The sequence below is a fragment of the Schistocerca americana genome, chromosome 1, assembly GCF_021461395.2.
Source record: "Schistocerca americana isolate TAMUIC-IGC-003095 chromosome 1, iqSchAmer2.1, whole genome shotgun sequence".
NCBI classification, from domain to species: domain Eukaryota; kingdom Metazoa; phylum Arthropoda; class Insecta; order Orthoptera; family Acrididae; genus Schistocerca; species Schistocerca americana.
This window is the reverse complement of record NC_060119.1, coordinates 478210270-478234263: the sequence shown is the minus strand read 5'-3', so window position 1 is coordinate 478234263 and position 23994 is coordinate 478210270. Positions and strand designations below refer to the sequence as shown.

The following is a 23994-nucleotide window of genomic DNA, read 5'->3' as shown; positions in this document are numbered from 1 at the left end:
TCGGTTGGTAGGACATGTTTTGAGGCATCAAGGGATCACAAATTTAGCATTGGAGGGCAGCGTGGAGGGTAAAAATCGTAGAGGGAGACCAAGAGATCAATACACTAAGCAGATTCAGAAGGATGTAGGTTGCAGTAGGTACTGGGAGATGAAGAAGCTCGCACAGGATAGAGTAGCATGGAGAGCTGCATCAAACCAGTCTCAGGACTGAAGACCACAACAACAACAACATGTTACATTTTGTGCCTCTTCAGCGTGATAACACATGGTCCATTAACTTATACCTAAGTTACTCTGTTCAATGTATTAAGAATTCATGTGATGAATAGTGATGAAAAGTAACAATATAAGTGTGCTGACATTTTTGGTCCTTCTCATTGAAGATAAAATCAGCTAGGATGTTAGGCTGCGTCCTGTTCCTCTTCAGTTTCTTCTACACGATAGACGTTTCGACTTCTCTGCTGGGATGATCTTCAGGATCTTCTGGCCTTCAACTAACTGAACTCCTGAAGAACCCATCAGGGACTTCGAAACGTCAATCGTATAGAAGATACTGAAGAGGAACAGACGCGGCTCAACATCCCAGATGATTTTACCTTATACGTCAAAAGTATATATGCATCTTTTTAGAGCGCATAGCGTTACATAATATAGACCTGGAGCGACCCACCTTCTTCTTCTTCTTCTTCAAGCATAAGGTTGGTTAGCAACAGTTCGCCAAGCAATTTGGCTTCCTCTTGAGAGCGGTAAAGGTGGAAATTCCATATTACAGGAAGAGATGAAAGTGATTTGCATCTGGGGCAGCATCGCTTCTAATTAGTTTAACAGACCTCTTCCTATGATGTCTACTGTATATAAGTTGTCCTACTCCTTTGTCCACATGGTGACTTCAGGTACTACAGGAGATTCAAATTTATAGTCCGAGGTCGTTAACAAGTACGAACAGTTTGGTACTTAACTCATATCGATGGCTGCGTTGTTGTCTTCGTGAAGTCTAGAGGTGATTCCACTGCGATGTTCCCGCGGTTTTCTTTGTGTTTGGATGAGACTAACTGGTTTGTAGGGCGATGTGGTATTTTGATTTTTAGAGAGCAAACGTTACATTAGTTTTGCAAATCACTATTTAATTCATTTATTCACATTTAACACTTCTACAATAATATGCCATAAGACATTGTTTCACACCACATCTGTATTCGCACCTCCTCTAGCCCACGCTTTTCTCTCCAAAGTCCTTTTTCCACCTCCCCCAAAGATCGACCTCCTTTCCGCATGTCCAAAGATAACTGTCTCTTAGTCGTTAAACTCGCAGTCAAAGGCTATATTTACATAAAACATTACACGTAAAGAAATTACTGACATACACGAAAATTACTGACATACACGATCTTACGTTCTGTTACAATACCCCCCCCACACAAGTCCGTGCATGGCATGCATGGGATTGTGTGTCACTATGGAATAAAATATGTCTAATACACACATCATAATAAAATTTCCAGTTCCGAAAGTTAGTAATAAAATTGGTTCCCAAGTGATCTTAGTTATATATATATATACACTTTCCATGATATACAATTTGAAAGTTACATTGGCTGTATTGAGCAATAAGTGTAATGAGCTTATAACTAACAATAAAATATGGCACCTTATATTTAATTGATCATGGTAGCTGAACAGCCGTGTTAAGATGGGTACATAATTATATAGTATATGCATAAACTCAAGTTTACTTCAATACTGACTTAATGCATCTTAGTTAACCTCATTCTTCTGATTGTCAGTGGTTTCTTTAGAATATATTAAGTGAATTGTGGAATGCAGGCATCTCTCACAATCTTTTAATATAAGTGCTTCAACAAAATACCTTATGGTATGGATTGTGCCCAAAACAACCATTAAATCTAAAGAAATCATTATTCTAAAATACACAGGTTCTTTTAACCACATACATAAAATAGACATAATTCAAAATATTGTAATACTTATACACAATGTCAAATGGTTGTCTCTTAGGGAAAATTCATGTATACGTGATGAATGGAATCACATGGTGAATCCAGTGCAAATTCAATTATGTGCGATCAGCACTGTATTTTCAGAGTCAGATTGGTTTACATATTTATGATTTAATGTGTCCTTTATAATGAGATAGCTGAGACGTTCCATATGATTGCGACTATAATTGCAGTATCCTCACATTGTACATCTATTTCAGCTTTATAGGTCAAATTATGACAAACTCTACACTTAAATTGTGTAAGATTGTTAGTATTTATACCTTAACTTTACATCATTATTAAGCAGCGTTTCATTTTTATTTACTCTCCTGTGCTCAAATAGCATATTGCCATGAACAGAAATTATTCCAAATTGTGTAACAGGGTATGGGATAAATTCCTAACAGCTCTTCATTCACTTTAACATTAAATTATCTAAACTATTACAAAATATTCTCCCACAATATAAACTTCAAAATTAGTATCACATAACCTTCAATCCATCACAAGTGTTTCAAAAGTAATACACCAACATCTGTTTCCATAATGCTCTAAACCTCAATACATTCTTAATTTGCATGATTAAATGTCATGACTACCCACTATATTTTTAACACACTATAACATACCTGGTCTTTCAAAGTACACTCTCATAATCTGACAAGTACCTCCAGTTTGCTTTATCCATTAAATAACGTTCCATCTGACATAGCTTACAAATGACAAGGTTTTGTCTTCTTACACACAATCACTATTCATATCTTATTACTTTAAAAGTGTCCACATCATTAACTTTGGTTTCGGTTAAGAGACATTACTATGACACTGTAGAATGGTTCGTAGCCAGACACACTGATCTCATACCAAATTTAATGAATGGGTATACTAGAGAACAAAGAGAAATTAGTACAGACATAATTCACATTAACACAAAATCTACTTCATACTTTTAGCTGACCTAGTCCCACACTTTGACATGAAGTTTTCCTTGAATGATAAAACAATAAAGTGATGTAGTTGGGCCAGTCAACTAGTTCTTCCCGAGCAGCATTTTACTTATTAAAGACTATTTTATGGGTCATGTTTGTAGAGTTTTAACTCTGTAACATTGCGCAGTCCAAATAACTTCTTGGATTTTGGGTAGATTAGCCTATAGGCATTAGGGTGTGGGTTTTCCTTGATTTCAAAGGGGCCTATATAGATGTCAAAAAATTTCTTTATTTCAGAACTCATCAATCTAGATTTTTCCTGTGTTTTTACTAAAACCAGATCTCCTGCCCTGAACTGTACTCCTTTACTTCTTGCATCATGTCTCCGCTTTCTTACTTCTCCTTGTCTTTTCATAGTGTTCCTAACAGCTGTCTCTCTTTCCTGGGGTGTCATAGTTTGACAAGGTGGGAAATCAACATTCTCAGAAATAAAATTTGCAGGTCGTCTATTAAACATTACTTCGTAAGGTGAGAAACCAGTGGATGAATGCTGTAGGCTGTTCATTATATCCTCAAAGTCAGTAACATTTTCAATCCAATTAACATGATTTTTACTACAGTATGTTCTGCAGAGCCTTCCAATTTCCCTCATGTACCTTTCTGCTGGGTTACTTGATGGGTGACAAACCGAAATCAAGATATGTTTTATTCCTGTATCTTCAATAAAATTTTTCCATAATTTAGATGTAAACTGTGACCCATTATCAGACATGATGGCCTGGGGAATACCAACATTTGTGAAATAATGATTCGTCAGCTTGATGATAATTTGTTTACTGGTTGCTCTCTTTAATGTATACAATTTTATAAATTTAGAGAAAACGTCAACTATAACGAAGATGTAACTATACCCTCCCCTTGACCTTGGTAGTGGTCCATATAGATCAATAGCTGTTAATTCAAGGTTTTTATTTGGTAAAATGTTTTGCATCAATCCTTTAGATGTTTGGTTGCTCACTTTTACTCTCTGACAACGATCACAGGTTTCAAGTTTTTTCTTCACTCTCCTACTGATATTATAGAAGTATACATTTTCCTGTATCTTCTGTATACATTTTGTTGCCCCGCAGTGTCCGAAGCTTTCGTGTATGTAACTGATTAACGTGTCAATACATTGCTCAGGCCAACATAGTTTCCAATTGTCTAAGTCAGGTCTAGGTCTCCTAAACAAAATCCCTTTTTGTACTTTATAATACTGATCTACCTTTTCTCCTCCCTTTTTCCCTATATAACTTTTAACCAACTTCCAATTTTCATCATGGTTTTGGTTTCTACGAATATCATTACAGATTTTCAGTATTTCAGCTTCATCTTTTACACCCTTTAAGTACATAAGTTTGAACTCTTTCTCCTCTTTTCCATAAGTATTTTCAACATCTGCACCTACTGGTAGTCTGGAAAGGGCATCTGCAATGACATTATGTTTACCCTGAATAAATTTGATCTCGTAGTCAAACTGTTGAAGGAATAAAACCCACCTTGTTATACGGTCATGATAGAGTCTGCACTCCTGAATGTACGATAGAGCTTTATGGTCAGAGAAAACAATTACCTTGTGCCCTAACAGATAACTTTTAAACTTATTAAATGCCCAGTGGATGGCAAGTAGTTCCTTCTCTGTGACTGTATATGATTTTTCATACTTTTGTAAAACCCGGCTAGCAAAAGCAATAGAATGGTGTTCTAATTTTCCTTCTACTTCTATGTTTTGAAACAAGTGTGCCCCTAAACCTGTCTCACTACTATCTGTCATTATACAGAATGGTAACGACATAACAGGTCTATACAACATTTGACTTTGGGACAGTTGTTGTTTTATTTCCACGAACGCATCCTGACATTCTTGTGTCCAATCCCAAACAGTATTCTTTTTTAGTAAGTTACATAAGCAGTTTGCATTTAAAGCTTGGGTACTAAGAAATTTTCTATAGAATCCAGTGAGACCAAAAAAGGACTTGAGTTGTTTTTTGTTCTTGGGAGTAGGGAAGTTTACAATGGCCTCAAGTTTATCCTTATCAGGTAAGATTCCCTTTTCTGAAATATTATGCCCCAAAAATTTCAGTTCATTAACTCCAAAACAACATTTTTCCAATTTTACGGTCATTCTCCCTTCCCTCAATTTTGAACAGACTTGTCTCAGAAGGTTTAGATGATCTTCCCAGGTTTTTCCAGTTACAAGAATGTCATCTACATATACTATTAATTTTGAAGACAATTCATCACCTAATACAAAATCCAGTGCTCTGATAAATTCAGCCACCGATACATTCAATCCAAAAGGGACAACACAATATTGGTAACTTTTGCCACCATACAAAAAGGCAGTATACTTCCTAGAATCAAGTTCAAGTGGTATTTGGTGAAAACCAGATGTCAAGTCTAGGCTACTCATAAATTTTACATTATCAAATTTGTGCAGGAGTTCATCCATATTGTCAGGATGGTCATTTTCTCTAATCAAAAACTTATTAAGGTGCCTAGAGTCAAGTACAAGTCTAACCCCACCATTTCTCTTAGACACAACTACTAATGGGTTGTTGTAAGCACTTCTACTCCTTTCTATAATCCCCCAAGTTTCCATTTTTTGGATTTCCCTTTCTACATCTTTTTTCCTGGAGAATGGAATGCCATATGGTTTTAGGAAGAAAGGATGATGATCTCTGAGTTGAAGTCTGCACTGATAGTCTTTTACCTTCCCTGGTCTCTCACTGAATGTATCCTGAAATTCCCATAACACTTCTCTTAACTGATTTTTCTGACTTTCACTTAGATTTACAGCTTCCTTCAATTTTACTTCGACTAATTCTTCGAAATTTTGTTCATTTATAAGATCAAAGGATGTGTTATCACTTATGGCTTGATTATCTACCTTGCTTACAACAGCTTTGATATGGTTGCAAGAATTACTACAGTTAAGGATGTACATTTCTGTTTTCAGAATACTATTTTTCTCAGGTTCAGTAATTACAACAGTCTTATCTTCCCAAGAGAAGCTTACACCCACTTTTAAGACCCAATCCATGCCAAAAATGATATTTTCTTCTAACCTTGGGACCACAAGGCAACCCTGCTCAAACTCCACATTTTCAATTTGAAACGTTAACAATACTTGACTCTTAACTACCTTACTTTGCCTACCAGTGGCACCTCTGATTTTTACCCCTACAACCGGCATTTCTACAAAGTTCTTACCATCTCTAATTTTATCTCTAAATTTTTCTGAAATTGCGCATATGGGGCTTCCTGTATCAATAAGACAGTGCCCTTCCCACTGATTTACTCTTATTTTAATGTATGGACAGCCTAATTCCTTTTCATCTGCCTTCCCCTCGGGGACTTCATATAATAAATCTTTTTCAATTTCTTTATAATTTCCATCTCCTTCCTCCCTTTCAGTCTTCATCAGGTTTACCTGATTTTCAGATTCTAAGTTACTAGTGTCAAGTTTACACTTTGGCTGCACACAAAATATCTCCTTACTGTTTATGTACCTTTCACTCAGACTCTTTCTTTTACTCTCCCACCAGCGTGGGCATAAAACTCTACTAATTATACTTAGACGATACCAAAACACTTTGCTACTACAATTCTCATTATACTGGTTCCACAGGATTTCTAAAAATTGGCTTCCTTTACTTTCAATAATATCACGCAAATCTAATTCTTTCACAATATTTTCACTTTTGTTATCACCACTTTGATTAACCATGAGCTCATCAGGAAAGGCATGTAGCAATTGATTTTCAGCTGTCACTTCATTATTCTTATCATATTCCTGTACTTCGTCACTACAACTATCATCAAGTTCCAAAACTTCATTATTTATTTCAATAAAAACATTGTACTCACTTACTGGTTTGCTTACCATACTTTTCACATCAAAAATACTAACATCATCACTACTATGGTATACTTTACTGCCAGTTTCATCTATTTCTCTCTGTTTTTCACTTTCTATGGTTGATTCTTTTTCCTGTTGCTTAGGTTTATCATCAGCTGATTCACTATTACCTTTTTGTGTGAACAACCCCCCCCAATTCTGAACTAAAACATTTGTTACTCTCTTCATTATTAGCTTGCTCTCCCCTTTTTGCCCACCTGTAAAAATCATTTAACATCTCCTCATCCAGAATTGAGTCAGAACTTTGGTCTCTCCTATGTTTATTTTGTGGTGGTCTACTGTGCCACATAGCATCCCAAAATTTTTTATCAAAATTTATATAATTCACTTGGTATTCCTGGTTTTTAACCTGTTTGTTAATGGTACAGTTATTTACAGTATTGGGTTTTGTGTGAAAGTTAGTGGTCCTATTATGTTTAAATCGGTTCGCCCCAAAGCTGTGGACCTTCATTGAGGCGGTCCGGAGTTTTCCGGATGTCTACCTCTATTGTCACTCCTCCAATTTGTATTCATTCTGTTGTTACCTTCCCATCTGTTGTTCCTAGTTACACCATTGCTTTCCCAGTTACTCCCTCTCCAATTAGCATTGTACTCTCTTGTTCTATCATATTGGTGTTCATTCCGAAAATCTCTATCGTCCCTTCTAGGGTTCTCTCCACGGTAATCAGAATTCCACCTCCCACTGTAATGGTTTCCGTTACTAAACTGTTGCACATTTCTCTCCATTGCCCTGTCTAATTTGTCTATATATTTTAGAAACTGGTCTAAACAGTCGTCAGGTCCATGCACTAATTCCCACTGTATTCTTTCAGGTAACCTCCTTTTAAGGGCATCAATTTGCGTCATTTCGTCAAAGGGTTTATCTAGATGCACCAATTTCCTAAGTTGATCCCTGCAAAAGTCTTTCATTGAGTGGTTTCTGCCCCTGAAGATTGGCCCATTTAAAAATTCACTTTTTATTCTACCCTGTTCAGTCTCAGACCAAAACTTATTTAAGAAACTCTTCTTAAAATCATCAAACGTTTTCCACTCATCAAAATGTTGGTTTGCCCAAGACAAAGCTTCTCCCTCAAGAAATTTTTTAACAAATTTAATCTTTAGATTATCAGACATGCCAGTAACAAGGTTGTCAGAGCAGTGTTGCAAAAAATCTACAGGGTGTAAATCATCACAAGGAAAACTTTTTACAGGTGAATTACTCCACACACTTCCACCATTCATACATAAATTTCTAGACACAAAATTATCTTGCATTTCAGTGAATCTCTTGTCTATTACACTTAAATTACATGTTACAGACTCTTGTATCTTATTTAATTCAGCATCTAAGGAGTTAACTTTTGATTCTGTATCTAGACTTAATTTGTCTACCCTCTCCTCCACAGTTCTTTGAGCTGCAGTTAACCTTTCAATCTCTTTCCCTTGACTTGAGCTAACTGTGGCTAACTTATTTTCTAGGGTCACAAACTTATTCTCTATAGCTTCAATTTTGGAGTTCACGCCCTTCAAACTTTCTCCTAATTGAAGTTTTAAATTTGAGATCTCTTCTTTCAGTACATCACCGTTGCTTTTCATTTTTGCTTCCAGCGCTTCACTAGATGCATTTATTTTCGATTCTAGGAATTCACTATTTGAGTTCATTGCCCTTGTTAATTCGGTCTGCATTTGTCCCATTCTGGCAAAGAGTAAACTTACCCAGTCCTGTTGATCCGGTTTTCTTTCGGTTTGTGAGTCATCTGGATCGTCACTTACACCACACACGTTCGAGTCTAACATTTCTCCAACTTCCTTTTTAATTTCTTCTGATAGCGTCATGATGGCACCACGTGTTTGGATACAGTCTTGACGAAAAGTTTAAAACACACTACTTTTTCTGGTCCAGGAAACGTGTACAATGTTATTCACGTTTTACGAATTATAAAGTTTGTAATGTTCCGCAAACGAAGCGCAATTAGTCCCATCGCATTTAACTGTAATATCCCGGACGAGCCCCCAAGTTTAACAGACCTCTTCCTATGATGTCTACTGTATATAAGTTGTCCTACTCCTTTGTCCACATGGTGACTTCAGGTACTACAGGAGATTCAAATTTATAGTCCGAGGTCGTTAACAAGTACGAACAGTTTGGTACTTAACTCATATCGATGGCTGCGTTGTTGTCTTCGTGAAGTCTAGAGGTGATTCCACTGCGATGTTCCCGCGGTTTTCTTTGTGTTTGGATGAGACTAACTGGTTTGTAGGGCGATGTGGTATTTTGATTTTTAGAGAGCAAACGTTACATTAGTTTTGCAAATCACTATTTAATTCATTTATTCACATTTAACACTTCTACAATAATATGCCATAAGACATTGTTTCACACCACATCTGTATTCGCACCTCCTCTAGCCCACGCTTTTCTCTCCAAAGTCCTTTTTCCACCTCCCCCAAAGATCGACCTCCTTTCCGCATGTCCAAAGATAACTGTCTCTTAGTCGTTAAACTCGCAGTCAAAGGCTATATTTACATAAAACATTACACGTAAAGAAATTACTGACATACACGAAAATTACTGACATACACGATCTTACGTTCTGTTACAAGGAAGAGATGAAAGTGATTTGCATCTGGGGCAGCATCGCTTCTAATTGTTCTACGTCCTCCCTTAACTGCGACATCATCAACATATCTCAGCAAGACCCACACCGTTGCAGGCAAAATCTTCATTCGTCTGTCTTTTGATTTTGAACAGATACGCAGCATTCAGCCCATGATTGGTAAGATAATGTATAGATGCAGTTGACGGATGAAGACATTGTATTTTTAGTCTCACTCCGGTGTTAAATTCTTACCTATATCTGAAGTGTCTCACTGTCATATTTGTGAAACACAGTCTTGTACACTTATTCGTATTAGCCTCTCTCGTGTTGTTATATATCTGCGTTCCTTTCAGCTTTTTATTTTACCGCGTGACATTTTACCCACGTTTCGTATTGAATCTCCGCCTTTTATGTAGCAGAGAAGAAATTTTTTTGCTTGGTGTTGCAGCAAGTGCCGCAGCCCAGCCGAAGATGTCTCAGAAGCTGACGACGGAGCAGGTGCTGGAGAGGGAGGAGAAGTACGGTGCCCACAACTACCACCCGCTGCCAGTCGCACTCTGCCGAGGCAAGGGTAAGTCATCTCAAACGGTGGTACGATACGGCTGTGTGATACCCAAGGCACACAGTGGGGGATGGCGGGTGGAGAGGAGAGGGGGATGGGGTGCAAGGTGAAACGGTGGACTCTACCTCACCAAATTCCAAACTGAGACCATTACATAGGTGGTGGCTTGCAGCTTGATGATTCCTTGGGCTGGTTTTTGTGTGTGTGCTTATGTAGATGTATACCTTGTCTAACATGTGGGGCATCAGAATTTGGCTCCTAAAACTAATAAAGATTTTTCCTTTTATAGAATTGTGGACTTCAGAGTATTAAGACTACATAAAAGAAGTGATAAACTTTGCTCATGTGATAATGTGCAGACGCCTGTATTTGTCGTCTTGGGCAACTGTCCTAGTGAAGAGATGGTACAGGCACTAGCATTAATCTTTATTTGCATTCATTTACGGCTAACGTAATTCCAATTTTTCTTGGAATGGATGTGTTGTAATTGAAGTATTTGCAGCTCGAGTGAGCGGGTGCACGGCTTGTTCGCAGGTGTGTACATGTGGGACGTGGAGGGCCGCCGCTACTACGACTTCCTGAGCGCGTACTCCGCGGTGAACCAGGGCCACTGCCACCCCCGCATCGTGGAGGCGCTCAAGCAGCAGGCGGACGTGCTGACGCTGACGTCGCGCGCCTTCCACTCGGACGTGCTGGGCGAGTACGAGCAGTTCGCCACCAGCCTCTTTGGCTACGACAAGCTGCTGCCCATGAACACTGGTACGTGCGCCCCCGCAGCTCACGCTCTGCCGCCTCCAACTTGTCGATAAGCTCAATGGTTGTTTCCTGAACGTTATGACGTAAAGGATCCCTGGCCCAACCATCCCCAATAGCACCTTTCTCAGGAGGAAAATGGATTCTCGCCTGACCTCCAAAGCGCATTACGACTATTAAACTGATTTTGACTGGTCTCCAGCTGCTCATTACAGTAAAGATCGATTCACTTTGGACATCAACTGAACGGAAGGCAACATCACTATCATATAACGGTGTGTTTAAACTAAACGTAATGTCAACACAACGTCACTAAGTTTAGCCCAAAACTGAACAGTGAAAGTGAGACTGAGAGACACAATTCGTGATTCATGAACGAGGAATACTGAATTAGTATTAATAAACTAGTGATGACAGATTTAATTTATACCGAAGCAAAAACAGAACTGTCCGGAAAAAAGAAAATAAAGCATCACCATTCTGGCGAGTGACAAGCCAATCGGAACCAACTGACGGCCTAGTCAACCTCTGAAGCAGTTTGGACGCGCATCATGGGGTTATGACACCTACCTCCCTCTTGTCGGCTTAGCTACTTCTCTTTCAAGTAACTGTTCAGTTGGCATCACGAGCTTGAGTGCACCCTGTTACAGTTTTTACACCAAGGGAAAACCCCTAGCAGTAGAAGGAATGGAACTTGGGTCCTCAGCATAGCATGTCTTCTCCATGTATACCCCTGAGATGCTGACAGACAGCCAAACTCACGTGACTGATTTCACAGAGCTTTACGGATCTATCAGAAGTATGCTCGTCACCCTTCGTGTGATGCGGCGAGGGAGGGTTTATTGTCTTGAGAATCCCCTCCTTGAATGCTTTTGCTCAGATTTCCCAAGTTTGAAAGACCGTTCTGTTAAGAGTTAACACTAGTCAAAGCTAGCTGATAAAACTGCGTCACCGGAAACATGATGCGACCAACAGACACCCACCATTAAGGTAGGAGCCGTCTTCAGTGGCTCTGGCCGGGCGAGTCAACTGCGCAGTGTTTGGGATGAACTGTAGTCTGTAGCAGCCACAGAAAGAGCGTCTGCGTCCCTGGTATTTGTTCCACTGGACCATTTCGCGCTTCTGGTTTCGGCTTTCCATCTCTCCCACGTTAACACTGGTGGGTGTAGTCTCAGGTAGCGATAGTATGGAAAACGCTCTTCATGGCTGAGAACTGAAAGGCCAGGAAAAAGTATCGTCACATTTTAAAACATTGGGTTCATGGGTTCACCCAAAAAATGTATGAATGTACCAACAATACAAAAAATATATTATATAATTGCGGAAACATAGCCAGTAAGTATTTTATATGGTTGTAAAAAATGGTTCAAATGGCTCTAAGCACTATAGGACTTAACATCTGGGGTCATCAGTCCCCTAGACTTAGAACTACTTAAACCTAACTAACCTAAGCACGTCACACACATCGATGCCCGAGGCAGTATTCGAACCTGCAGCCGTAGCAGCAGCGGGGTTCCGGACTGAAGCGCCTAGAACCGCTCGTCCACAGCGGCTGGCTATGGGGTTGCACTCAGCTAATTTAATAGACAAGCAGAGTCTTGAAAACTTTGATTCACGTCAAACATGATTTAGGAAACAATGCACAGCACCTTTTTACTTTAACTTGCTTTCCTTCTAAGCCTCAAGTAATATCAAAATACCTTTTTCCTTCAACAGATGTGAATTTTCACTGTTAAAGAATGGATTTTCTAAAGCAACTTGTTTATCCTGTTAATGTTCATGTTAATGCAAAGCATAAGCTCTTTCTTTGTCCATCTATTATAAAACTGAAAACTTTTTCGTTTTCATGTACTTGCCATATTTTGTGTAAGGATGATCGTTGGAAAAATATAAAGTCTTCAGGCAAGCTCTTTGCTAAGCCAGCACAGGACACCGACCCTTGCAGTGTTACATCCCTTTTCCTGCTGCAAGTACTTATCACACTGTTGGTGCCTGAGCTAGAAACTCACAGCATCTTCCAAGGAGTTTATACCTGTCATGGCTGGTTACGGGGACTCTAAGCAATAGTCAAACAGCCAGTTTGCCATTGCTGCGGCTGGATATGACTCGACACGTTCCTTCCCTGGCTATTGCATGTAAGAAATTTATGGCGAAGAGGTGGGAACAAATGCTCCACCTAGCACTTAGTTTGGTTTAGGACCAACGGAAATTATTTCTTGACTAAAAGCTATTCTTTTTGTTGAACACCTTTAATGCAGGTTTAGGGAATTAGCAACGATTTAGAAAGTGAAAAGTGGTTCAGTCCTGACTAAAACGGTTACTTGCTGTGCTCCCCACCTGTGACAACCTGGGTGGCATTGCTGTAACTATCACTCCACCGTAAGTCTCAGTATTGTATAAGGTATCATCTTCCACAGCAGCCTCCTTTTACAGACAGATAACGATTGAAGTTCCAAATTGGAGGGGTAGGGAGTGCATTTCGTCCATCGTGTCCAGTGAGAACCATAAGACAATACTGTTGACACTGGGGCTTTCATCTTGGCCTATGAAGGCGACTCGTTGCCTGAGAAGGTCGTAGTGATGGTGTATCAGTGCAATGTGAAATCGTATGATCCCCATACCATGCTGTGCTTCAAATGCACGAAATTTCGGCACATGTCCACCAATTGTAACGCCATCCCCTTCTGTAGAGATTGTGGACATCAGTTGCACATGAACACTCCTTGTGCGCCTCCTCCTGTCTGTAACAACTGCAGCAAGCACTATTTCCCCCATTTGCTGGATTGCACCATCTTCCAAAGAGAGAAGAATAACTCGAAATACAATACTCTTGAATGAGTCACGTATCAGTATGCCAAGAAGAAAGGTGGTAGTTTGCTTCCTGTTCATGTGGTGGCAACGGTTGCTGCTCCTGTCACATCACCCTCTATAGAGACCTTACCCTCGCCCTTTGTGCCTTCTACGTTGGCCTGTCGAGTCCACTCCCCTGGTTGCTGCAGCCCCCCCCCCCCCCCCTCTTGCCTCCCCCACACCCACTTTGGGAATGTTGACTCCCCACACACACTGGCACATCGATCCCCAACCTCAAGCTGTAGAAGCAACATCTTCCTTCGGCGTTCCTCACTAGGAAGGGGTCTCTTGGGACCCCCTCCCCCCACCAGCAATCGAAATCATCCAAGAAGAACAAAAAGACCTCAGAGGTGGAGTCTGGTGGTCCTCAGGTCTCTAGACCCCAGCAGGTTTGTGCTTGGCTACCACCTCGCCCCAGCCTTCGTGGCACCTTTCCCGTTCCCTGCTGCATGCCTATCCTGTTGCTAGTCTTTTTCCCCTCCATTGGGGAACACGTCCAGGATAGTTTTGGAATTGTTCCACACTGTCCGTAGCTGACATACGAACAGTCTCACCACTGATTTTCGTTCCTTTTTCCTTTTGTTCGTTCACCTTCTCCTGTCCTTCCTCTGCTTGGGTATTCGAGGCTCCTCTTTTTTTTCTTCTTCCTTCCTGTGCGCTCCTGAAGACCAACTCACATGTCTGCTGCGTAACAGGTGGCAGGGTAACATGAAATTCCCAGCCCCAGGCCAACTGGTAGGATTTGCACGTACCCCCTGGTACAGGCCAGGCCCAGGGAGGGGTGGTTGCCTGAGCTGCTACCTTCCCAAATTGCCGGTTGGTCCCTCTGTCAGGCGTTCAGGAGGTGTGAACAATCACCTAAAGCCAGTGCACCACTTTGTAAAGGGAGCCCCCAGGTGGAAGGAGCACACCATCGGAGGTGCTGGCAATCATGGGGGGATTTCCTCACAATGAGCCAATCATCATCTTTGCAGTCCACGTCTACTAAACGTAAACAGAACATAGCTCCCAATTCAAAGACCCTCACAGCTGCACCGCGGTTTCACGTACTGAAGACAGGCAGTCCTTTGCAGTGGTAAGTCCGTTTATTATTCAGTAAGGTGTTGATGCCATTGCTGGCCCTGTGAACTCCTACTCTTGTTTACAGAATGGCACTTTGATTTTGGAGACTACTTCTGATTCTCAAGCACAAAAACTGCTTGCCACTTCGCTTCTCCATGGCTATCCTGTTCATGTTGAGGTCCATAGAACTCTTACTTCTTCCCATGGTGTTATTTACTATAGAATGCTCAATGGTCTGACTGAGGCCGAAGTCCAAACATACCTCTCTGATCAGGGTGTCATTGCCGTCCATTGGGTGAAGAAAAAGGTAGATGCCTCCTTAGTGCCTACAAGCACATTCCTTCTCACCGTTTATAGAGTGGTGCTTCCATTCATGATCAAAGTAGGCTATGAAGTTACCACAGTCTGACCGTACATGCCAAACCCAATGTTCTGCTACCAGTGTCAGAAAGTTCATGGTTCGTCGCTCTCAAGTCTGTCGTGTTCGTGACGGGCAAGCTTTTGAACAAGTGGAGTCGAATGTTGTGTACTATACTAGACGATTGTTAAATGTTGTTTTAGTCTTATTCTTGCATTCTTTTACCTGATGGCCATGTCCTACCATTATCAGCGCTCAAGCCACAAGGTGAAGAGACACGAGGTCAGTAAATTGTTTTGTCAATCGTAAGTGCCACGAGTCAGTGCAAAAGTTGTCTTTGCAGAGACGATACATGTTCTGTGCTATACGTAAGTGCACAGATGTGCAGGTATCTTCACTGTTGTATAATCAGAGGTTGTTGGCAGTAGAAAAGGAACAAATTACTATCTAATGGCTCACTGGCGCTAAGATGCCTGTTTATCGAAACACCAGACAACTTTGATCAGCGCCTGCTAAACCAGAAAGCAGCTCTATGAATCGAACCCGGATCTATCCGTTTAGTCGGTCCTTTCCATATTCAGCCATCCCATGATTGGACAGTGTCTCCATTCCCATCTTCTTTTCCATTTCTTCCAAACCCCATAACCCTATTCAACGGCGCTAAGTGAGTAACATTTCTAGAAGGGAGGGCTGAGTGAAACAGTAATTTGATCTAAGCTGTCATAAAATGATACAGTTGGTAATGGGCCGTCCCCGGAAGGCCAAGATCAAAATTTGAGACATTCTGCAGCAGCCAGATGTAATACAGAATTAACCGTCTGCAAGTTTTCAAATGTTCAAAATGTTCAAATGTGTATGAAATCTTATGGGACTTAACTGCTAAGGTCATCAGTCCCTAAGCTTACACACTACTTAACCTAAATTATCCGAAGGACAAACACTCACACCCATGCCCAAGGGAGGACTCGAACCTCCGCCGGGACTAGCCGCACAGTCCATGACTACAGCGCCTTAGACCGCTCGGCTAATCCCGCGCGGCTCTGCAAGTTTTATCTATCATATTTGGTGTAAAGAAGGCATTGCATTGAACAGGAGTATACACGGCATATGTTAGTCCAAAACGTCCAAACTTAGGTCGACAGAATTCTTTGTGATTACTACTTTACAAATTGCACGTATCATAGTAGAATTCGCTTCTTTAGAACTTTAATAGACTATTGTTCTGGAACCTGTGCTATTTCCTTGGACTTTGCTGCCTGTGAGTAGAGCCCGATTTTATGAAAACGCTATAACTCTGAAACTCCGGTAATGAGTTAATATTTGTGGCGTTCCAAATGTGCAACGAAAATTGCTGTTACATTGTGAGATTAAGCTTGGTTCTCGTCTCTTGATCTGATTTACTCTTTTCCAGGTGTGGAAGCTGGAGAGACGGCGTGTAAGCTGGCCCGCAAGTGGGGCTACATGAAGAAGAAAATCCCCGAGAACCAGGCGCGCATCGTGTTCGTGGAGGGCAATTTTTGGGGCCGCACGCTGTCCGCCATCTCCAGCTCCACGGACCCCTCCAGCTACGGTGGCTTCGGTCCCTTCATGCCCGGTTTCTCCGTCATCCCCTACAACGACCTCAAGGCGCTTGAGGTAAAGTCGTACTTCGCTTTGTATGTAGGATGTATCAAATCTTTTGGGTCAAGTTGAAACAGATGGTAGTGAGCTCACAACCGATTATTGAAAGAGGGGATCAATGGTCGGAAACGCGTATTTATTGTGTTCTGGACATACACAGCATACACTTCATAACAACGTGTTCATAGCAGTTGTCCAAACCGACGACCGCCAGTTGTGCATGTATTGCAACGGCGCCGCATGCAGTCCTGCTTCACTCTGGGAAAGAGCCAGTGTGTCTGTTGTACACTGGAACTGGCAGCGAGTGCTAAACGGCGTACACTAGTGACCACCAAACAGACCCTATTTGCTGCCTCCCCGTTCAATTGGTCCACGTTGCTTGGTGTTTCTTCGAGGTGTACTGCCACAAATCTTGGAGACTGTATCTCTTGTCTGCTAAAGGATGTGATTCCAATATGACGATGTACAAGCCCACTTCCATGTTAATGGCCACGAGCACCTGAACAACACATACCCTTATCGTTCACTTGGAAGGGAAAGTCCTCTGTCATGGCCAGCCCGATCGCCGGATCTCATTCCTCTTGACTTTTTCCTATGGGCTGACGTCAAGATGTTAATGTATGAAACACTCATAGAAACGGACGCAGACCTGCTTTTTAGGGTTCGAGTTGCCTGTCGCCTGGTGCGACAGACACGAGGGATGTTTGAGAATGCGACATAAATTCGTGCTCCGTTGCCATACATACATGCATTGAGACTGGCGGTCGTCGCTTTAAACAACTCCTGTGAACTACGTCGTTGTTATGAAGTGTATGATGTGTGTTTCCATAAAACAATAAATACGCATTATCGGCCGGCCGGTGTGGCGAGCGGTTCTAGGCGCTTCAGTCTGGAACCGCGCGACCGCTACGGTCGCAGATTCGAATCCTGCTTCGGGCATGGATGTGTGTGATGTCCTTAGGTTAGTTAGGTTTAAGTGGTTCTGAGTTCTAGGGGACTGATGACCTCAGATGTAAAGTCCCATAGTGCTCAGGGTCATTTGAACCATTTGAACTCATTATCGACCGTTGGTTCCCTATCTCAATAATCGGTTGTGAGCCCACTACCATCAGCTGTGATGACGCTAAGCTTCTTCATCACAATGCTCCAGAAACACAGCGAATTTGTCAGCAACATTTTAAACTAAAAACAAATACTTGTTCTCCGAATCTTCAACAAAACCGCGTTGAGTTTGATGAAACGTATATCGCTTTAGACTATTTTTACGCCTTAGTCTTAGAGCGAGCTACAAATGTTTGATTTCTTCGTTTGTGTTGTCACATTGCCTGTAGTTTACAATTGGTAAGTGGAAGTGGAAAACGTTTTACGTTAAGTCTCACATTAGTCAGAGAGTGAAAAAACAATGTATCATTGTTCGTACATAACTGATTTGCAGATAAAAAAATCGAGGAGGTATTCTGAGTACCAGAAAATTATGCTGCTCACCGCATCACCGCAAAAAGGGCAAATTACGAAATAAATATTTTAATAAAAACTTTGTAAGTGCCATACCAGGAAACCTATTGTTCAAAGCTGTACTGAGATACTACGTTTCGTTGGTGGTAATACAAGTAGAGAAATACAGCTCAAACTTTTAACTAATAGAGCTTTAGTCATCAAAAACATTTATCGTATCTTTCAAATACTGGAACTGCAAAGGGAAGCACTGCTCGCCCAAAATCCATGCACCATGTGCTAAGGAATGCTTCAAACATTTTCTCCATGATTTGGCACTTGGATGAAGGACAGACATATGCATCAGATTACGAAGAACACAATAGCACAGAAAATACATTTTGTGAAAAAATGCCACTTGCAATGTTTTCCATTTACACTCTCCAATTCGTGACTGTATTCCAAATCCATCCTGGCATTTGCTAGAAATGTGTTTATTGAACAATGCACATTCCGTTTTATCCTATTAAATCATAGAAAAGATGCGTATGTCTGATTTGGTTTACATCCAGATGTCATGATTTCAGTTTTCCGGGTATTCTTGTTTAGTACCGATGTTTGTGGCAAAATAAAAATTTGACTTACGGTACTACGCATTTCTGACATGTTTATTTAGGCCTTTCTAATTAACTGTATGTATGTTTATATGATCACTAACTCAGGAGACTGTAAATAAACATTAGTGGGGCAATATCTGATCGTGTTTCTTGTGGTGCATTACTGGATCTTTATTTGTGGAGTATCTAATCTTTTTTTGAGTTGCATTACTTAATCCTTTTTGGTGCGCACAATTTAACTGGTTTTTACAGTGTGCAACGATTTTTTGTGGTGCCCTATGGTATTTTGTGGTGCCCTATGGTTTTTTCCTGGTGCATTGTTATTGTTGTTTTTTCCGTGATGCGTGGTCATCGTCGTTGTTGTTCTTGTTGTTTCTGTGGTGTATTGTCGTCGTCGTTGTTGTTCTTGTTGTTTCTGTGGTGTATTGTCGTTGTTTTTTCCGTGGTGCGTTGTTGTAATAATACTAAAAATTAATTCTGTTTTTTAGAATTGCCATTCTATGCCTTTTTCTCTGAAATATGATTTGCATGAGTGTAAAATCGACACTTGATGACGCAATCGCTTTGCTATTATTAGTCACTGAATCAATCAGTAAATTGACTTCCAGCTTAAAGGAACAATATAAGAAGTTTTAATCGACAAAGGAGTCAGGTAGCTATCCTGACAGTAATGGATACTTTGAGTCTTACCTGCAGTTGGGTGTTACGATGTTGAGTCGTGTGTAAGCTGTGTTACTCTAGAAGCTGTCAGTAGTCGTGTCAGTTAGCAAGTTGGTAACACTGATCTAAGCCATTTTCATTTTTCAGGCACTGTCAGTTGTAACGTCTGCTCTTAATTAGTGAAGAAACGGAGATTTTGTAAAATGTTATTTACTTTTTAGAATAAAATTTTTACTCTGCAGTGGAATGTGAGCTGATATGAAACTTCCTGGCGGATTAAAATTGTGTGCCGGACCAAGACTCGAATGCAGGACCTTTGCATTTCACGGGCAGGTGCTCTGCCAACTCAGCTATCCAAGCAGCTCAAATCAGTGTCAGCAATTTGATAACTGGCATACATACGACTATTCAGCTTTCCTTCCGCCAGTAACTCAACTCCTAACTTTCAAACTTCACAGAAGCTCTCCTGCGAAACTTACAATATTAGCACTCCTAGAAGAAAGGGTATTGCAGAAGTATGGCTTAGCCACAAGCTGGGGAATATTTTTAGTCAGTAGAGCACTTGCCCACGAAAGGCAAAGATCTCGATTTCGTGTCTCGGTTCGGCACATAATTTTAATCTTTCAACATGTTTCATTTACTTTACTCGTTGGCACTGAGGAAACCTGAAGGCATGCCCCTGCACTGAGAGAACGATGCTAAATAGCGAAATGGATATATTTTTTCCCCATCATCAATTCAACCATTTTATTGATGGGTTAGCTCCACGTTTGTTGACTAAATTGCTTTAGTAACAGTCAACTTAATTATCATTCTCTCAGTGCTAGTCTCACTGCTACACTAGGTAGATAACCTTTGATGTATGCTGATTGTATACAGCCAATTTACATCTTAACATAAGACCTACCTATAAAATAACATGGAGCGATTCATTACACAAAACACATAGTATATTACGCACTTTTTATTCATACATTAGTATGTATCTGGGTAAGGTTGAGCAATATTATATCTATTAGTCTATTTTATCAAGTAATTCTTTTGCAAAACTTGTGAGGACTAAAATCTATTTACTATATGAGGCTCGTAAAACTTGTTACAGGACTGATAAACAAAAGTAGATTGATCTCAATAGATAGATAAGGATTTGAGTGTCGCTGTTCCTAAGTGCGTGTAAAGTGCATTAATTGCTGTGCCATTTTACTTGGTCTGTAGCTTGTCGGTCTGCGAAGCGTAACGTAACTCTTAGCTCACGTATCGCCAAAGGCATGTATCCAGCTCGAAATCTCTGTCTGGCATAAAGACACCGCCAGCATCTGCGCTTCTTCCAAGCTATCATTTGCACTAGTTGCAGGTTGGTTTAATTCCCTCGTGTGAACACTTTGTTTCAGGAAGCTCTGAAGGACAGCAACGTGTGCGCCTTTATGGTGGAGCCGATACAAGGCGAGGCCGGGGTGGTGGTGCCCACAGAGGGCTACCTGAGGGGCGTCCGGGAGCTGTGCTCGCGCCACAACGTACTGTGGATCGCCGACGAGGTGCAGACGGGCCTGGCGCGCACGGGCAAGATGCTGGCCGTCGACCACGAGGGAGTCAAGCCGGACATTCTGTGCTTAGGGAAGGCGCTCTCTGGCGGCGTTTACCCGGTGAGTACAGCACAGGTTGTGCAGCCTCTGCTTTTGTTCTCATCAGTGCGAACTCTCGTTTGACGCAGCTCTCTAGTGTATCTTGTGAAAGCCTCATCATCTCTGCCTAACTGCTGCCGTTTACCCTGCACAACATAATGGGTCACTTTTTTGAAACCTCGTGATTTCCGCCCATTGCCACACATAAGTGTGAAATTTGGCTCAAAGGTCCCTACAACCGTCCTCTGTAATTGTGCAGAAGCATGGTGCCCTACGACGTCACCTTTGGGATCGACGACCCCTCAAACAGCAAGGTGTCGTCCCAAGTGAATGTAAGTCCAGAGGTCAGAAGGTCATGTGAGGTTTAAGGTGAGTTAATGACATTTCATTGGCACCAAAATTCATCAAAACTCTGCTCAACGCAACCCTGGATGTGTCACAGTTTGGGAGCATTCTCACACTTTCCCCTACCCATAGCTTACCCCTCCTTTGGACGCCTCTGCAGTGGAGGTCAGAACCGCAATGCCCGGAGTTGAAATCACGCCGTGTTGTCACAGATGGGCGAGGAAAACATTTCAGACACACTACCTCTCAGAATCGACATGAAAAGGCCTTACCCCTTCTCTTGAGGTGTTTACTGTCACACATTTCGTAGCTGAAAACTACAGTTCTCAGTGCAATGAGCAGCAGGACATAGTAAGGCTGCAACCCCATTGAATGTGATCTGACCGCTTTGGAATGTATCGCAAACCCAACTTTTGCTCTCCTTTACAGGATGGAACCACTGAGTACCTTTCAAAACCTTCTTACAAAATTTGAACTTGATCCGAAACAGCAAAGGACGTTCATGCTCTTTCAGCCATTCAGTTTTACGCACTCCCGTGGTGTGATCATGGGGATGCAAAATTTGCATGTGCATGAATAAAACGTCAGTGGGTCCCTCTAAGAATCTCTAATACGGGAACACCCTATGTACAACCCACACACTTCTGTTGAGCACTTAAAAAAATGTACCTGTACAGAAGCTTCGACACACGTTCAGCAGTGTGACGCTCCAATGCTGCATCAGCGCCTGAGGGATGGCAACACCTTCGACAGCCCTTAGATTCCTCACACCTCGAAGCCACATTAGATGATGGGAATATGCAGTGGTTAACGGAGCTGATCAGGTCCTAGAGAGACGAAGTACAAGCAGCTCTTTTCATTTGTCTTCAATAGAAATACTCCACCCCATTCTTCCCACACGAAAGATCTATCATTACTAGAGATGTAACCTGGGACTCTCATGTGACATAGAATGGAAAGGTTTGTGCCCACAAAATGTTAGATCGCAGACGCTTATGGAAAAGTAAAGAGGAGTTTTAAGCGTGTACAACTGATAGGAAAAATACAATTTCAGAAATTTGTTCTATTGTGGTCGCATAGAGTGATGAATAACGTACTTGAACAAATACATAGGTAATACGGACATGAATCCGTTCTTCCTCGGATTTTGATTACATTTATATCGATCTTCACCTTCTTGCTCCAGCTGCCAATGTTTTGAATGGTCAATTAAGTGATTACGCTGACACAGTAGTGTACCGATGTGTTACTCATTAAGCTGTTTACTACCGTAGGTGTCGGCAGTGCTGGCTAACGACGACGTGATGCTGTGCATAAAGCCTGGAGAGCACGGCTCCACCTATGGTGGCAACCCTTTGGCGTGCCGTGTGGGCATTGCTGCTTTGAAGGTGTTGCTGGAAGAAAATCTCGCGGCAAATGCAGAGAAAATGGGAAAGCTTTTGCGTGACGAACTCTCGCAACTTCCCAAAGACGTTGTGTCGATTGTGCGTGGAAAGGGCCTCCTGAATGCCATTGTCATCAACAAAAGTAAGTTACATGTTTTTCATTGTCTGCTATGGTAAGTCTTCAGTTTTTGTAGAACTTACGAAAAACACCAGTAGAATGGAGAAATTTACTCAAAACTTCTGGATTTACAGAGTTCGATGCGTGGGAAGTGTGCCTGAAACTAAAGGAGAATGGACTGCTTGCCAAACCCACACATGGAGACATAATCCGTTTCGCTCCTCCACTCGTCATCACGGAGGAGGAAATGCGTGATTGCATTAGGATAATAAAGGAGACTGTACTATCATTTGCGAAGAGTTAGATGTAGACACTTTGTCCTCTTGACATTCAAGAGATGGATGAACATTACAATAAAGATAACTTGTGTGTGTATTATAATCTTTGTCAAAATAAACTTTATTGCTCTCTACAGAGCTATTATGAATACCATAAGTAACTGAAAATCGTCAGCATGTTGGCGTATATGTACAGTATGACAATTACCTTTTTTGACTTAACAGACTTAGAAGCACCATCAAAACATGTATTACATTGAAGGGAAAAAGGAGCGTGAAACCTTAGTTTCCACCTGCCTTGACTCCTACGGTGTCAGAGATATGAGATCGTCGGAGACGTAATGCTATCTCAATTTTTGTAAAAGACTGAAGAAAACAGTAGTTGTCTATTTGTAGGAATCATTACAAAGTATCACGACAAAATATCAGTAGATTGGAACACATTTTACTCGAGATATTTTAGAAATATCATGACATCTTACTTGGCATTAGGAAAAATAATTTGTTTTGTGAACCAAGACATTCTTAGGATGTACTTGAACCGAGGAATTAGACGATTAGTAATTGCTCTGCTCACCTCTTACTTATTTTATACGTCTAGTTCTGTAGGGCCAAATTGAGGAGCAAATCTCCTAGGTCAAGGAATGTCTCAGTACATGAAATTACAACGTAAAAGTAATAACAGATGAAATAAAATGGTTATGAAATGAAAAAAGACAAGCTATATGAAATGAAAAAAGACAAGCTATAAGTTCATGTAAACGCAATCAGCAATAGAACACAGGAATCAGTTTAATTTTTCAAGGAAATCCTTGACGGAATACGAGTGACCCATGAGGAAACTCTTCAGTTTCGATTTGA

At 41.2% G+C, this 23994-nt stretch overlaps 1 protein-coding gene across 2 annotated transcripts in view; it reads left to right on the top strand.

Annotated features, from left to right (window-relative positions):
- Nucleotides 1-23267, top strand: part of LOC124624016 (ornithine aminotransferase, mitochondrial) — an 81649-nt gene extending 58382 nt beyond the window's left edge. For both annotated transcript variants that reach the window (XM_047149080.1, XM_047149081.1), the window contains exons 2-7: nt 9918-10040; nt 10566-10790; nt 16466-16689; nt 20777-21028; nt 22627-22879; nt 22990-23267. In XM_047149080.1, the coding sequence (XP_047005036.1) occupies nt 9918-10040; nt 10566-10790; nt 16466-16689; nt 20777-21028; nt 22627-22879; nt 22990-23159 (1247 nt within the window). In that variant the 3' untranslated portion in view covers nt 23160-23267. The remainder of the gene's footprint in view (nt 1-9917; nt 10041-10565; nt 10791-16465; nt 16690-20776; nt 21029-22626; nt 22880-22989) is intronic.
- The last annotated feature ends 727 nt before the right edge of the window (nt 23268-23994 follow it).